Below are 17,255 nucleotides of genomic sequence, written 5' to 3' on the forward strand. Positions count from 1 at the left end.
GAGGTACTTCATCCTAGGCGGAATTGAGGTACTATAGTTCTTTTAGAGTTTAACCATGATAAGGCAAAGGTATAACCCTTTATAGGTCTTACCAGACGAATCTTGACCAATTGGATGGGTTGACGTGTGCTCTTAGGATGGTGAATTGAAATTTGAGGTGACACGTGTTCGACATATTGGAAATGCAAAAAAAAAATTGATCAATTTTGTGAGAGAAAAAATCAATAATTATTAGCTTGAAGATGAAGATGAGGGCATTTTGGTTATTTGAATTTCCAAAGACCAAGATCAAGGGGTATTATGTCATGTTTGAAAACAAAGGGGCATCCCAAATATCCAATAAAATCCAAGGGATGTGCTTAAATTTTCCCTTTTCACCTTTTTTGTAAAGTTGTAGTTATCAAGATTTAAAGCGGAGTGTTATAACGTTCTGTAACGGTCGCAGTTATGATGAATTGTACTGGGCAACTGTTTTCAGTTGTAACGGCTATTATTTTTAAATACCCATTTTGAAAAATTATTTTTCCTCTAATAAATGAAAAGTTAAGACGGTGAGATGAAGTTATGATTGCCGCTCCTATCATTATCAGTTGCACGTGCAAACGCAACGCACATGTATCATAATTCATAAGTGCTGGTTTGTAATTTAAAATATTAATTAAAGGTATTTTAATATTAAATAATTAAAAATATTTTTTGATAATTTTTAAAAATAATTTAACAAAAATAACTCCCATGATATTAAATTTAAGAATGACTCATGAAAAGAACACATGATCCTAACCCTTTAAACACAAAATCCAATAGTCGAGATTTATGAGTATCTTGATAATGCAAATCTCGGATATACTTATCCCGAGGATAAATCTCAATTATTGGATTTTGCATTTTAAGAATTAGAATCATGTGTTTTTTCCACGAGCCATTCTTAGGAGTCAAGGGATCCTGACCCTAAATTTAAACACAAACGTTGTGATATTTTTGAATTTCCAAATTTATAATAGTTTAAATTTAGATTAATGAGAGTAAAATAGGTACTTTTATTTTATAATAAACTTGAGTTTTTCTTTTTTCATGTTTTTAACAATAAAATTTGTATATTTTTTCAAAAAAAAACAAAACAAAACAAAACAAATTATGAATTCATATTTGCTTTTTAGAAGTTATTTCATAACCACACCCCCCCTCTTTCAAAAAAACAAAAAAAAATCCTTGTAAGGGTAGGGGATTAAAACTCTCCTCCCACACTTCAATACATGTCATGAACCAATGAAATTATAAGAATGAGATATTTTAGACTTTACTTTCTAAAATTGTGGCTTACATAGCATGTAATGATGTGTAATTTGGACTTTAATTTCTAAATTGTGGCTTACATAGCATCTAATTTCAATCCTCCACCAAGGTGCATAGGATCCGAACTCTTTGCTTACACATAAAATTGAATTCTAACAACTGATTTGTTGGCAGATTTTGTCCGACTATCAAACAATTTTTCAATGAGAGCAAGAGAATATCATGATTGTAGAAAATTTAGTTTTGATGTAATTTTGTTTTCTCTTTTCAAAAATGTTGAAGACCTTGAAAGATTTCATGTATTTAATGGATAGATAAGACAACTGCTATTAGCACTTCAACTTTTACTTAGTATACCCTAATTTCTTAAATTATTTATGACACCTCAATTAAAGATTAAAACACACTCTTCAAACATTCCAAAGGTTTGGCTCATATTATAAATCTTAATATCACAAAACACATAACATTACATCAAATAATTTTAGTGGTTGTTTACAAGTATGACTAGGGTCAAATAAAATCCTATCCTAAACCCAAAAAATAAAATCTAGCAAACAATAAACAAGAGATTCTATTGGCAATCCAACTTTTACCCATTCTCAATCGTTCACTTATTTTCTTTATTTTAATTGGGGTGTAAGAAGTAAAAGTTGGGGTGCCAATAGCTACTCTCTAAAATAATTGTAGTGGTTTTGTAGACTTCGGTGGTATGAAAATCAAGTTTGTGTTAACAATGTAATGAATCTTCATATTACCTTCAACATAGTTTTACATTTTACACTTAACAAAAGAACCATGATCACATAGGGTATCTTGTTCCTATTCTATAGGAATGATGTCTACGTGGCATGCATTTGGTTAGAGTTTTAAACACATGGACTCCTAATCAAGTCGTATTTCTAGCTACACATAACCCGATGTGGTTAGTCTCCAATAAAAACATGCCACATAGACAATGTAAGTTACTATACGAATGGGACACCGTTCTAGATCGCGACTCTTAACAAAATACTTAATAGATGTTGTTGAAAAGATCTCGACAAGAGCTTTATAGAGATATTATTTTAGAAATTTATGATTGTAGACACCCCATTTTTCCCAAACAGAGCTCGATAGCTCATTTAAAATCCATTGAAGAAGGGTGAACCCAAAGAATTTCGATCAATGAAGTGGGACCCACACCAATTCCAATCAAAATATCAAAAGATGTTCAAAAATTCATTTAAACCAGACTTTTAGTAGGCGTTTGGATAGGACTCCTTGGCTACTTCTGACTCTTGCAGGGAGTTAGAAGTCGTTTGGATGCGTTTGGATGAACAACTCCTTCGAAGAGTTACTCCGCGTAAGAGCAAGAAATTACTCTTTGTGAAGAAGTCGAGAAAACCTATTTCTCAAAACTCATCTTGCGGGGAGTCAAAATCTAATGGTTCATTTTACCAAAATACCCTTAACTTTATTAATTTTTCTATGAAAATATTCCTAATTCATTTGCCCTTAAATCAAACGAAAGAACATTTATTAATATTTTAAAAAAAATTTTAAATTTTGAATATAATGGATTTAAACACATTATATTAATATTTAATATTTAAAATATTATATTATATTATATTAATATTTATAGTTAAAATGTCAAAAACAATATAGTTTGAAGGCATATTATGACACTAAAAGACAGTCTATCAATTTTTTTTTTTAATTTTGAGTATAATGGATTTAAACACATTATATTAATATTTAATATTTAAAATACTATATTATATTATATTAATATTTATTATATTATATTATATTAATATTTATAGTTAAAATGTCAAAAACAGTATAGTTTGAAGGCATATTATGACACTAAAAGACAGTCTGTCAAATTTTTTTTTTTTAATATTATGTCATATTATGTAAAAAACAGTCTGTTAATTTTTTTTTTTAAATTTTGAGTATAATGGATTTAAACATATTACATTAATATTTAATATTTAATATTTAATATTTAATATTTAAAATATTATATTATATTATATTATATTAATATTTATTATATTATATTATATTAATATTTATAGTTAAAATGTCAAAAACAATATAGTTTGAAGGCATATTATGACATTAAAAGACAGTTTGTCAATTTTTTTTTAATATTATGTCATATTATGTCAAAAACAGTCTGGCAATTTTTTTAAAAATTTTGAGTATAATGGATTTAAACATATTACATTAATATTTAATATTTAATATTTAAAATATTATATTATATTATATTAATATTTATTATATTATATTATATTAATATTTATAGTTTAAAATGTCAAAAACAACATAGTTTGAAGGCATATTATGACACTAAAAGATAAAAAACAGTAACTGGTATAATATAAGGGTATTCTGGTCTTTTTTCTAGAAGTCATGAGAAGTTAGTATGGTTCCCAAACAGACTTCCAACACAAAGTACTCCTGCTAGTACTTCACAAAGTTGATTGTCAAACGCCCTTTCTGCATAGAATTACTTTTCCAGCTCCTCCATAGAGTACTTCAGCTCCTGATCTGTGGAAGAGTAGTTCTGCTCCTGGTATCCAAACAGGCCCTTAGTGACCAAGTTTAGCTTAGCCTTGGTCGTTAGTCTCTTAATGTAGGGCCAAATGGTGTGTTGACTTTTACTTACCTAATGTATAGGCCAATTTAGCTTAGACCTTCACTCACCTAAGGCCAGGTCAATTAGACAGTTTTGAGTGCACTTGAGTGCTCTAGATTTTCTTAGAAAAATTACTCCTTAAAATCTCTTTCTTAATTGTTTATTCCTCAAGAAAATGCCACTATGCCCTTGCATTATGCTTCCCATACTTTTCCCACCTAGGCTTTCTAGTAATTCTCCTATTTTTTCAATCTTAACCCATGCTCAACCTTTGGTCCCCACAAAGTGTAAATTACTCTTTTATCTTAATTTGTTGAGACTCTATTATGACAATTAATATTTGTGCCCACCTCTATTGTTCTTAATTCAAGACCACTTCTACACAATTATTTGTAAATTAACCAAGTTCAAAGGCCCTTGACTTTTTTACTCATCCACAAGAAGTCTCTAGAATTTCAAGGTCGTTTACACTTTTACCATCAAATTGTTAGGAGCTTAGCTAGGGAAATTGTCTCAAAAGCAATTGCAAATTACATGTCATTGCTCCTAGGTTCTTTAAGGGACTTTATACTTCTATCCCTCCTATACTATTCTCTAGAATTTTGAGTATTTTGACACCCACCCTTTGATGTCTATGATTGGTAAGACTCAATGAGGTGCAAAGACCATTAAAGATAATTTGATTGGGAGTATTTCAAATATTTTATTGAAGTTTTCTTGGGAATACTTTGAAATTAAGGTTTTTGGATACTTATATCCCTAAGGATCTCCCTTGAGCCTATAAATAAATGGTTCATCCAAGGCAAATGAGATATGCAAGTTAGAAGTCTCAAAATTGTTTCAAATTTCTTCCTTAAATTTATTTTAAAGAGCCAAAATTTTGTCCAATTATTCTCTCATAACTCCTAGAAGCCTAGACCAAGAAAACAAGAAGAATGAAGATAAAAAAATACGAAGGTGGAGATACACCTTTTATTTTCTGTTTTGTCTATTGTACCTCTCTAAATTCCCACTTTTAACCCATCCCCTTCATTAATTGGATGCACTTTCAATTCTTTGTGATATAGTGTATTTAATTTCTTTGAAAATGGCATAAAGTGAAATAAAGTATACCTCCATTATGTGAAATGATCTTCTTTTTATAAGTTCATAATAAACTCTTCAAGAAGTCAGTCTTAGATAGGCTAAACACCCCAAACTCTAAAATAACCTATATTTGGTTTTTTACCTTTCCAAAATTCGTAAGGAGTTATTTTATTCTTAGAATGTGGAACTCTGTTAAGAACATAACAAATTGTTAAGAATGTTTCCCCTCATAAATTATTCAGTGCTCCTGAACTAATAAGCATGGCATTTACTAACTCTGTGTAAGTTCAATTTTTAGGTTCAACAACTCCATTCATTTCGGGGGAATACGGAGCTGAAGTTTCATGTATAATTCTTAAAGACTCTAAAAACTTTCTAAAACCTATAGAATCATATTCAATACCTTTATCAATACTTCTAATTCTTTTAATTTTTGTGTTCTTTTGATTTTTTATTTCTAAGAAAAACAATTTCATAATTTCAAATGCATCACTTTTGTGTTTCATTAAATACACGTAAGTGTATTTTGAATGATCCTCTACAAAAGTTTTGAAATACCTTTACCTCCTCTAGTGAGAATTCCTTCTAATTCACAAATATCTAAATCTATTAATTCAAATAGTTTAAACCAACAAAAAGATGCTCCAAGTGAGCACATAACCTCTAAAAGAGCTTTTGGATCCCAATAGTTTGGAATAGGCATATAGAAAAACTATTTGGACTTGATCAATGCTCGTGTTGAGCACGATATTCTAAAGAAGATAAATTTCTTGCTACTCCCTAGATGTGATTATACTCCCGAATGAATAAAAAATGATAATAATTTCATATTTGGACTCAGAGAAAGAAATAATTAAATTCGGACTTTGATTTATATAGGGGTCATGTATTTTTGCTAGGAATGAACTATAGATTAAAACAAACCCTTTTAAAAAGAGTTTAAGATTTAATGGAGACCTACGGGTGTGAGACAACTGGCAACCACATTCCCCATCATCTCTATTTGTGGGATGTGAGAGAACAACTCCCTAACTAAGAAAGTGATATAGAGACAAACAGAATTCTCGTGTCATAGGCACAGGCATCATCTTCGAGTGATAAAAGAGTAAAAGAGGAAAAATAATAAAATTGAAATGGCATTATTAAGAAATCTTTGGAGTTCAAGGGGTAAAAAAGAAAAGATAGTAAAATTATAGGGATATTATTTAAAAAAAATACAGGATAGGAGAAGAAGAGAGTAAGCACAATAAAATTGAAGGGGTAGGAGGAAAGTAATAGTGGGGACAATATAACTGGATTAGACATTTATCCCCCACAAATGGGTTCCACTGTTGTGCTTTATTATGTAGATTGTATAAAAACATTTACCAAAACTTAATAGCGTTTGTTGATAGGTTTATGACTAAAAGCTTTTTCTCTTAACAAAATAATTCTAGTTTATTTTTTTTAGTTCCAAACCAAAGATTTTGCTGTCATTGTACAATGTTTCTTTTTTTTTTTTTGTAAATGACTTTTCAAGGCTTTGTAATATTTATAAAAATAATAAATAATAAAATTCCTTATTTAAAAAAAATTAAGATAAGATGCAAAATATAATTAATTTTAAAGACATTTATAAAAAAATAGATTTGGGAACTGTTAACATGCAATGGTTGCGTTGAACTTTAACATTTAAAAAATGAGCTAATCATACAAAATGTTCCTACTTTGGAGGTCATCATAATTTTTTTGGAAATAAAAAATGCAATTCGAACATTAACTATAATTGTATATAATGAATAAGGTTAAAATTTGCTTCTTCTTCTCTCTTTTTTCTTGTGATAATAACCACCACATGGATCATCTAACATAATTCCAATATGGACCTTAGTAGTTGGATGAAAAGTAAGGAATAAGAAGATCATATATCGTACAATGTGTTGAAGGTATTAATTAGCTTAGTTTAATTGGATAGTCCATGGGTAATGATATCGTGACTGGGTTCAAATCATGCCATAGTGTACGATCATGGGTCATGATATCGTGACGCCATAGTGTACGATCAAGATATTAATCTCATTAAAACAAGCCTATTGATCAAGGGGCGGAAAACGGTAAGTGTTCGATACCATGTTTTGGATTCAAAATAGGCTATTTTGCCAAAAACCAACACTACAACAGTTTTCGATATTTCTGAAATATTGTTAATGCTGACAAAGTTATCAAGTAATTTTGACAATTTGCTAATATTTTGTCAAGATTATGTGATAGTTGTGTCAACACATGTAACACTTTCAATACTTTTGAAATTTTTGATAATTTTTGAGAATTTACCTAAAATAATAATAATACCCCTTAACTTTTGGGCAGTTTCTTGATAGTCCAATTGGTGATCTTTTTTATTTCGTAGCGCACCTCACCCCACTTTCAATCGTTGAGATTGATGATTCAAATTATCGAGATCGATATTTCAAATCATTGAGTTTAACCTTTGCTCCAATCGTCAAGATCAACATTTTATAACCATCAAGATCGAGGATTATAAATTGTCGATCACGATGTTCTAAAATGAATTGTCGAGGTCAATGATTTGAATTGTTGATCTCGATTCTTCAATCTCAATATCAATGGTTTGAATTAGCCATTTAATTGGGGTGAGAGTGCATTAAGAAAAAGATTTGTACTAATTGGATCGTTAAGATACCCCTCCAAAAAGCTCAGGGTGCATTTACAAATACATCCGTAGTTCAAGGTCTATTAATTAATTCTCCCTTTTAAAAAATTGTACAATTAGTCTTTGTCGACACAATGAGCACCTACACCAAAAATCAATCTATTTCAACTTTATAAGAAAAAAAGTTGAATTAAAATTACAATCTAATTAATTTATACAATATTGCAGATTTATTTATTTATTTATTTTTCTAAAGAGTGAAAAAAAAATAGATCAATCCGAATCATCGAGATCTCCGGGCTCATCTAAAATGAGAACGATTTCGGAGTCTCGGGACAGTTGAACAGTTGAACCATAAAAATCACATGTGGAACGTTTAAAAGATGTAGGCCATGTGGTCCATATAGTTTTCAAAAAGCAAATTCTCTGTCCAACAATCTACTCAGATAATGACACGTGGGAATGAATGTCAGTTTGCCGATGGATTACAATAAATGCTAGCGTAACAGTTTTGAGAGTGACAAAAATGACATTTTTACGGGCATAGATTTTTTTTTACTTATATCTCGAGTAAAAAGCATCTATGGTTATATGCACACCATCACGTCAAAATGTCATTTTTGTCACCTAAAAATATTACCCCAGCAAAACTCATCGATTACCTATAATTTTTTCAACATGTTATTGTTTCATTTACACGTTGAAGATGTTGGACCACATAATAGTTGTTTCTAGGTCAGATGATTTGTACTTGTGATTTCAAACATACGAACTATAATGTAATTTGGGAAGATTACTTTAAAGGACTACGGCAAAAGATTTTTTTCTAAATAGTTTCTAAGTTTTGGACAGTCTCTTAATAGTTCATTTAGTAAAAAAAAATTCTTAATAGTCACTGGATCTTAACTCCAACATTTCTCACAATTGAATACCCTAATTGTTCAAACTCATTATTTTCATTAAAAAAAATGGATTTTTGGCATCTCAATCGAGTTTCGAAACTCCATTCCATTGAAAAGGATTTAAAAAAGAAGAAGAAGTTATTTTCTGGGGATTTTTCACTTTTTTTTTCTTAATTTTTGGAAGAAAATCGATCAAGAATGATTTTTTTTGGGTTGGAATCATCTAAACAAGTTGTTATCTCACGTTTTTAGTCAATCTTTCTATGTATTTTAGTCGAAAAAACTTGAAAATTGGAAATGAAAGAATTTTACCCATGTCAAATTCGCCACTTTTTATTTAAAAAGTGGTGAACACGCAATAAAATTTGTGACCTCGACACTAAATAAAAAAGCGTTGAGGGGCTATTTAGAAATAATCCCTCCCCCAAGATCCTTGAAGTAATTTTCCGATGTAATTTTGAGGTACGCATCCGTATTTGAAAATTAGACCCATCCCTAGATTTTCAAAATAATGAAATACACCTTAACTTCCAAATAACTATATCTTTCATCAGTAGTCAAAATTCATTGTTTTTTTTAATCATATAACCTATTGTATTCAACCTTGTCAACTTCAATGGTGAATTTTTAAAGCTATTCAATCTCTTGGCCAAATTAAATATTTTTCTTTTTCTTATAAAAAAAATTGTCATTTTTGACCTCTTAGAATATCTTATCTTGATCTTGAGATTTGAAATAGGTATGACGTGGGTGAAATGGTAAAACCTATGGGTGGTAATACCATAGATTTAGATCAAACGGTCACGCTCATCACCTTATTTTGAATTTACTCTTAATATTAAAGACTTGAAAATTTGAGGTAGTCCTTGCGAAGGCATTTGAAAAATATTGGCACTCATAATCACTTTTGGGTTTGAAATTATTATTAGGTACTACTAGATTTGAGAATCCCTTCACCAAAAGCAAAAGTTAAAATGGGCAAAAACAAAAATTACCCAAACAGCTAGTTTCTCACTTTCTGCATTTGTCGAAATGAAAAGAAATCAAAGTTATTAATTTTTCAAAAGATTACCCTTATTTTTAATTAATGACGAGTTGGCATGCCTCCTTCATTCTAGAAGTTATAGCTTCAACGCTACCTATACAACCATCAAGCTTCCCTTCCCCTCCTTCATATCGTATATCCAAGTTCATAAATTTTTTTATTTTTACGAAATGGATTATTCGATGTACAATTACCTTTGTTATTTACTTTTTTGATAAACAAGTGAGTTATTGGTCAGTTATTAGTAGTTGAAGGTTGAAGGTGCCAATTAATTTAATCGGTAAAATCTTCAAGTGATAATACCAAAGACTTGGGTTCAATCCTATCATGACTGAATCATTGATCTCATTAAAAAAATGGTGTAAAGGTGGGTTTTGAATCTTACTTATCGCACCAACATTCACAAACTTTAGTCAACTTAGCATACTGACACTTCAACATTTCTTAGTTAGGCCCTGCTTGGTTCCACTAAGACCCGCAAATCAACGAAAATATAATTTTTTGCGGTGTTTTGCATTTTTTCTAGCATTTAGTTGTTTCATTTTAATGTAGTCTTACGTGTAAAATGACGTAAATCCAATGTAAAAAAGGCGAAATGTTTTGTTTGCAAAGATGCTCCAAACTCGTATCGACCTATCCAATACGAGTGATTGTGTTCGGCTCTAAGCTGATGGGGAGGTGTCTACATAATCATAGATACTTTCTATTCATATCTCGAGGAAAGTTTTTATGATTAACCTCCACGTCACGCTCACGTCAGCACAGTTTCAAACGGAGTATATAGAATTTAGGATTTTTCAATAAATAATTACGAAATGGAGTTTAAGGTTATTTTTGTAAATAAAAATAAATAAATGACTGATTTAGTAATTTCATAAAAATATATATAGCTGTTTTAGTAATTCTTCCAAGCAACGTATCCAAATTCCAAACATCAGATGAGATATGTCGACGTCTTTGATGTCTTCAAACGCAGACAGATTCAGAGCCGCAGTCTACCATCCATCCTTTCTCCCACGTGTTTTTTATGCATCTCTCTTTTTCCTGCACGTGTTAATGGTGCTGCTGCACATCTGCGTCACTCATCCATCTCTCTCTCTCTCTCTTTCTCTCTCTCTATTTCTTCTCTTCTTCCCTGCCCCTCTCTCTCTCTCTCTCTCCATCTCTCTATCTGTCTCTCTGAAAACTCCTCGAGATGGGTTTCAAGACTCCATTAACACATATACCAATCCTAATCTCGATGATTATCGTTCTAAATTGGAAAATCATAACCGTTGATTCTTCCTCTGAGAATCTCGATTGCTATGTCCTCAAAAACAGTGATCTTATCGATGATGGGTATTTTAGTTCTTCAAAAAAGATTACGAATCCCAAGAAAAATTCAACATCTCCCTTACGTTCATCCTTATCTTCTTCAATTTTGACTCTCGCAAGAAGCCCAGAGATGGTTGATTGGATAAAGGGCTTAAGGAGGAAAATTCACGAGAACCCAGAGCTAGCTTACGAAGAAATCGAAACAAGTCGGTTAATCAGAGATGAGTTGGATCGGATTGGAGTGAGTTACCGATTCCCCATGGCTCATACCGGTTTAAGAGCCACCATTGGAACCGGTGGTCCGCCTTTCGTTGCTGTTAGAGCCGATATGGATGCTCTTCCAATTCAGGTAATTATTTGATGTTCTACAAATTACCGTAAATTTTTGTCGGTGCTTGGTTACCCGACCCACTTCTGCAAACTTTTTGTGTTCCCCATAGTGTGAAAATCCGGGCCGACATAGATGTTATTCCAATTTGGGTGATTTATGTAAGAAGTAAGATCTGTGATGGTGAATTTTTGTAAAACAAAAATTTTGCGGTGTTTGGGTTGGGTGCATGATTGCTCTTTCGCAAATCGTTGCAAAATTTTGTTAGTGATTGGTTTCCCTATGTTGATCGTACCAGCAAGGAAGTAGCACAACAAAATGTTGTTGCGGGGCAAAATTTTGCATCATAGAACTTTAGTTTGCCATCTGGAGGTGCTTGGTTGAACTTCGACAAATCACCGTAAAATTTTGTGGGTGCTTGGTTTCCCTTGTTCTAAATAACCACAAAGTTTTGCTTGTCCCCCACAAATTCCCTTATTAGTGTAATAATTGATCTTGCTAAGAATTGGCGGTACGATGGGAATCTTTCTAAAACAAACATTGCAGTCTTTGGTTGCCTTTCTGCAAATTTACGCAAAGTTTTGTCAGTGCTTATTTGTTGTCTGTGGACTGTAGCCACAAAGTTTTGTGTGCACAAGCGACTTCCATTAGGAAGTAGCACAAAACGGTATCCCGAGCAAAGCAAAACTGTGCATCATAAACCATTTTCAGGTGCTTGGTTGTCCTTCCACGGTGCACTGTAAAATTTTGCTGGTGCTTGGTTGCGGTTACCCTTCGTAGATCGTAAATCACCACAAATCTTTGCACTCCCCCACGGGTTCCCTTTGCAATTAGCATAAAATATTGTACAAAACTTTACATAATTACGACTATTTTGAAGTCTTAACAAAAATTCTTGGACTTCCATGTGGATCCATGGTGGGTTCCAAACAATTCATAGCACAAGGTTGTATCTTAAATAGAATTTGAAGTCTTAAAAAGCTGAATTTTTCTTATTCGCTTTAAATTTCACCAAATTCTTGAATCCATTGGACTTCATTTCTATCGAATAAATCATTGGTTTTCGAGTAATTGTGAATCATCTATTGCAGGAAGCCGTTGAGTGGGAACACAAAAGTAAGATTCCGGGTAAAATGCATGCTTGTGGTCACGATGCACATGTAGCAATGCTTGTCGGTGCTGCCAAGATATTGAAGAGTCGTGAAAAGCATCTAAAGGTTTGGCTTTGATCGATTACTTGCCTCATTTTTTTCTTTTTCTAGTAGTAGATGTCAACGTAAAATGCCTTACCAACCATTAATTTGTTAATTTTCGGCGCTAAAGTATCATTCAAGCTCCATCACTTCTAAATTATAATGTATAATTACCTAAAACCCGAACGAAGGACGTTATTTGGGTTTCAATCATGTTTGAACATATTAGGCTAAACTTTGCTCTGTTGGTGGGTCTGGACTCTGGACTGATTCATTTTGCTTAGTTTTTTTTACCTTAATGTAAGAGGACAGTTGAAAGTATGGGCAGAACTTTAATAATTTGTCTTACTGCAGAAAAGCAGAAAAAATGTGACAACGTGAAGCATGGCACACCCCCGGCCCCCCCATCCAACTACCCACCCACTCCCTCCACTCCACTCCACTCCACCCAAAAGAACAAAAAAGAAAAAAAGAGGAAAAGTGTGGATACCACAACATGCCTGATGAGTACCTATAATATACTTTGTGATGGCCTTCCAAGAATGATGGGCATTAGTTTATTCTCCATTTAACCTCCCCCCCCCCAAAAAAAAAAAAAAAAAAAGAAATCTCTCATTTAGTAATGAAAACGAATTGAGGGATACTTTGTGGTATCCCTTCCAAGAATGCATTGAGAAGATATGGTAAATTTGTTGAATGTCACCAAGAATATTGAAAGTTGTAAGAAACCCATTTGGGTTAAATGCAATTAAAGTTGGGGAGGTTCAATAATGTTTCATAAAACAAGACAGTAAACCCATTTACAACGCACTCTTTACTACTGTTAATACCCCATTGTATAACACCTCAAAAATATTCAAAGAGATTCCTGACGAACATTAGCTTCTTCACAATTAAGAATGCTTGGCCTTTTGATTCCAGTGGTGGAAATATGTTAGGAGGTGGTGGGGAGTTTATTTCTTTAATGTCAGTTATCGGACTTGGGATCGGCCATGTATTGTAAAAGGAGTTCATTTGTGGATACATCAAGTATTTGCATATTTTTTTTTGTGCAGGTTAGTGAAACTATTCTCGACACTTCCCCTCTCTTGAATAAATGAAAATTTTCCTTACAAGATGTCATCTTGATAGTACTTTTCATCTTATAAAAGGGGATTGGGTAAAGGAAACTCAATGTTGAAATCCCCTTTCAAATCATTCTCACCGAAATTCAACCCACATGAGTGAAGACCACCAACTTGTCGATACCGTTTGGTTTCTGCTTCCATCTAGTTTTATTTTCTGTTGGGTTCCACTTAGTTGTTCTGTTGTTAACATGTTCAGGAAAGTAATAGTTGTTTTCTATTTGTTCTCAAAAAACAAGTAAAGCTCCGAGACTTTATTTGAAAGAAAGAAATCGGATAGTTATCTTGTTTCTTGATCATCCATAATGAGCACAAAATCTTGGATGGTATGAGTTTGAAAAACATGTGAAGTCTAATGATTTAGACAGAGTGACAACGATCTGTATACTTGCATGGTTGCTCTTGCTTGTAGAGCGCACGCGGGAGAAGCAAGTGGCCCATAATTGATGAGGAGAAAATAGAAACTGACCCACATTCAATTTGATCAACGCCATGTTGACTAGTTAGGTAAATTAATTTGAATAATGTCAGCGTCAAGTTTCAATGACGTATTCTGTCATAATCATTCATAACTGGCTCCTTAGGCATACTTAAGTAAACATAGTTTATATCTACTCCTTTCGGGAACATAGAAGGAATAAGACTTAGTCTTGCATAGATGCAGGAAGGGCTAACTGATTGAAGATGTCCAAAAATAAGCAAAAATTTCTCCTCATCGTAACTCTGTGAACTTGATCATAGGCACTTAGTATGAATTATTTAAGCTTTTTATTTCGCTCTAAACAAATTAATAGGAGTCATGATTCAATGTGTTTGATCTAAATTGCGTGATCTTCTAAACATGTCATCGTTGTCATTTCTAGAACCAAAAAATGTGAACGGAAACACGATGAATGCCATCGCTTAGGTGACTTGCATATATCGTGAATAGCACGAAACACATTTACAATAACAAGGAAATTGTACTCAATCTAAAGCTATCTTTTTGGTTCTCTCCCATTTATTCTTCCTTCTTAAACTCTTCAATAAAAATTGTTTGGTGTTACAGGGAACGGTTGTACTGATCTTTCAGCCAGCCGAAGAAGCTGGCATTGGTGCCAAGAGAATGATCGAAGATGGGGCTTTAGAGGACGTGGAGGCCATATTTGCCGTTCATGTATCCCACCAACATCCAACTTCAGTAATTGGTTCTCGACCCGGTCCCTTGCTTGCTGGATGTGGCTTCTTCAGAGCTGTGATAAGTGGAAGAAAGGGACGCGCTGGGAATCCACATCACTCTGTAGATGCTATCTTGGCTTCCTCTGCTGCAGTAATTAGTTTACAAAACATTGTTTCTCGAGAAGCAAATCCATTGGACTCACAGGTTTGTCCCCCTTTCAAACAACTTTCATATTTAGTATGCCTTTCAAGGGTTAATTTCCTCATATATGGTTAATTTTTCTTTATGGCTAGAAAAATAAATGAAAGGACACACAGAACACTGGAAGATTTATGTGGTTTGGCAGTGTGCCTGATTTCATAGATGAGCATATAAACATGCTCATAATATAAAAAAATACCAGAATTACCCCTGTGACCCGTAATTTGCAAAGTTGGTCTGATGTATAATATAACCAATCAGACATCTAAAGTTGGTCTGATTTTCAGGTAATAATTTTCATTGGGTAATCTTAACACTTTGCATTTTTTTCCCCTTTTCAGGTAGTGTCGGTGGCTTCATTTAATGGAGGCGATAATCTAGACCAGATTCCCGAATCTGTCGTCCTTGGTGGCACCTTTAGAGATTTCTCCAATGAAAGCTTCTACAAACTTCGAGAAAGAATAGAGCAGGTTTGTATTTTCCTTTTGTGATTTCTGTACGACGTTACCGATCTGGCTTCCAACATAATTAAGTTGATGATGGATCTATCTTTGAAACTAAGCACCAAGTCTTCTATAAAGAGATTTTATAGTCGTGCCAATTTTTTTTATCACACACCAAACAATGACCATTTTTGTGTAAATGTGTTTGGGGTGCGGATAACCATTTATTGTTTTACTGACCGCACCCCTTATCCAATTCTTCTACTCCTCTCAAGAGGTTCTTAAATTTGCCTTTTTTTTTTTTTCCCTCTCCTCGAGTAAGAGAAGTTCTCAAGCTCTAAAAGATCTGGTTCTAAGAGTGATTGAGGAGGAAATTGAGGCTGGCTGCTAGCTTCATTTGGTGAGTGATATATAATAAATTCAAGAGAGTTTCCATTGCCACACCAAATTTTACTCATGGCACCCCAAGATGTGTGCTAATTCTTTTGTGATTTACATATGAATTGTGGTGCTGTTAGAAAACGTTGGTGTGGCAATAGAAAATCTCTATATTTTCAATTGGTATGTTATAAAAGCCGTGGTGTGATGATATAAGCTCTTGTTTTAAATTCCTTTTTTTTTTGTTTGTAAGCTTATGGTAGCTGTATCAAACAGGTGATTGTAGAACAGGCAAGTGTATACAGATGCTCGGCCACTGTCGACTTCTTTGAGAAGGAACAAACAATATACCCTCCCACAGTGAACGATGAACGAATGTATGAACATGTGAAGAAGGTGGCCATAGATTTATTGGGTCCAAACAATTTTAAGGTGGTGGAGCCAATGATGGGTGCCGAAGACTTCTCCTTCTACTCTGAGGTGGTTCCAATTGCTTTCTTTTATATTGGTATAAGGAATGAAGCATTAGGTTCGATACACACAGGCCATTCTCCTTACTTCATGATAGATGAAGATGCTCTCCCTATAGGTGCTGCAGTTCATGCTTCCATTGCAGAAAGATACCTCATTGAACATGGGTGAAGCCGTCTGCATCATGTGAGTTGGCGTAAATTTTTATTTTCAAGTGGAAGGACTTGGGAAAGAAAAGAAAACAATCAAAGGAGCAACATCAACTGACTCGTTGAAGAACGTTTTTAGCCCCTCGAAACTCTATGGTTCGTATATGAAGTAAGAAATGATGTTTATTAAAGTAGAAATCAATCTAAGTTGGCAATTGTTCTTCTGTTTGTTTGTTCGATTGAAAGCATCGAATTGCTTGAAGATATTGCATTCTTCTGTAACATTGATTTTGGGGAAGGAAAAAAAACCTTTTTGGGTATTATCACTCTCTTGTCTCGAAGCAATTTTTTAGATCGCTTTGCTGAATTATTAAAATGTTCAAAATCTGTTTAATTCAATTAATTGAATTTGGCTTTGTGGCATAGAACAGGCATCTTTAAGATAGTTGATGAGTTGGGTCGTGTTTGAGAATGTTGCCAATTTCAAATGTCTTGAAGCAGAGAAGTTGGTTTGGGATATAGTTTGATCATAATGTCCTTTTATTCAAAATGAAGTTAAACAATTGATATTTTTTGTATTTGTAAAATTCTTTATTAATAAAATAATGTTAAAAAACATAAGTCTATAGATACAAATTAAGAAAAATATTAGTTCACTAAAGCTGGAAATTTGCTGTAAAGAAGAATTCCAATAAACCAACAAGTTTGAAAAATTAAAGTGATTAGTGATTTTGCATGAGTGTAAGATCTAATCCTATTCGTTTTTTAACATTAAATTGGTATTAGTAGTATCTTCCATCGACGAGACGGATTGACAAGTCATCTTTAATCTAATGTGTCGCTTAAAAGTCAGTCAATTGTGTCATTTTTGAACAAGATGA

General features: G+C 33.0%; 1 protein-coding gene across 1 annotated transcript; it reads left to right on the forward strand.

The window, feature by feature from the left end:
* The first annotated feature begins 10,751 nt into the window (after positions 1–10,751).
* Positions 10,752–16,694, forward strand: ILL6 (IAA-amino acid hydrolase ILR1-like 6). Its single transcript, XM_086434408.1, has 5 exons — positions 10,752–11,277; positions 12,348–12,473; positions 14,622–14,936; positions 15,275–15,403; positions 16,031–16,694. The coding sequence occupies exons 1-5, from the start codon at positions 10,810–10,812 to the stop codon at positions 16,394–16,396; spliced, it is 1,404 nt and encodes a 467-aa protein (XP_086290534.1). The 5' UTR covers positions 10,752–10,809; the 3' UTR covers positions 16,397–16,694.
* The last annotated feature ends 561 nt before the right edge of the window (positions 16,695–17,255 follow it).

Source organism: Akebia trifoliata, chromosome 3 (genome assembly GCF_017979445.1).
Source record: "Akebia trifoliata isolate Shusen 1 chromosome 3, ASM1797944v1, whole genome shotgun sequence".
In the NCBI taxonomy this organism is placed as follows: domain Eukaryota; kingdom Viridiplantae; phylum Streptophyta; class Magnoliopsida; order Ranunculales; family Lardizabalaceae; genus Akebia; species Akebia trifoliata.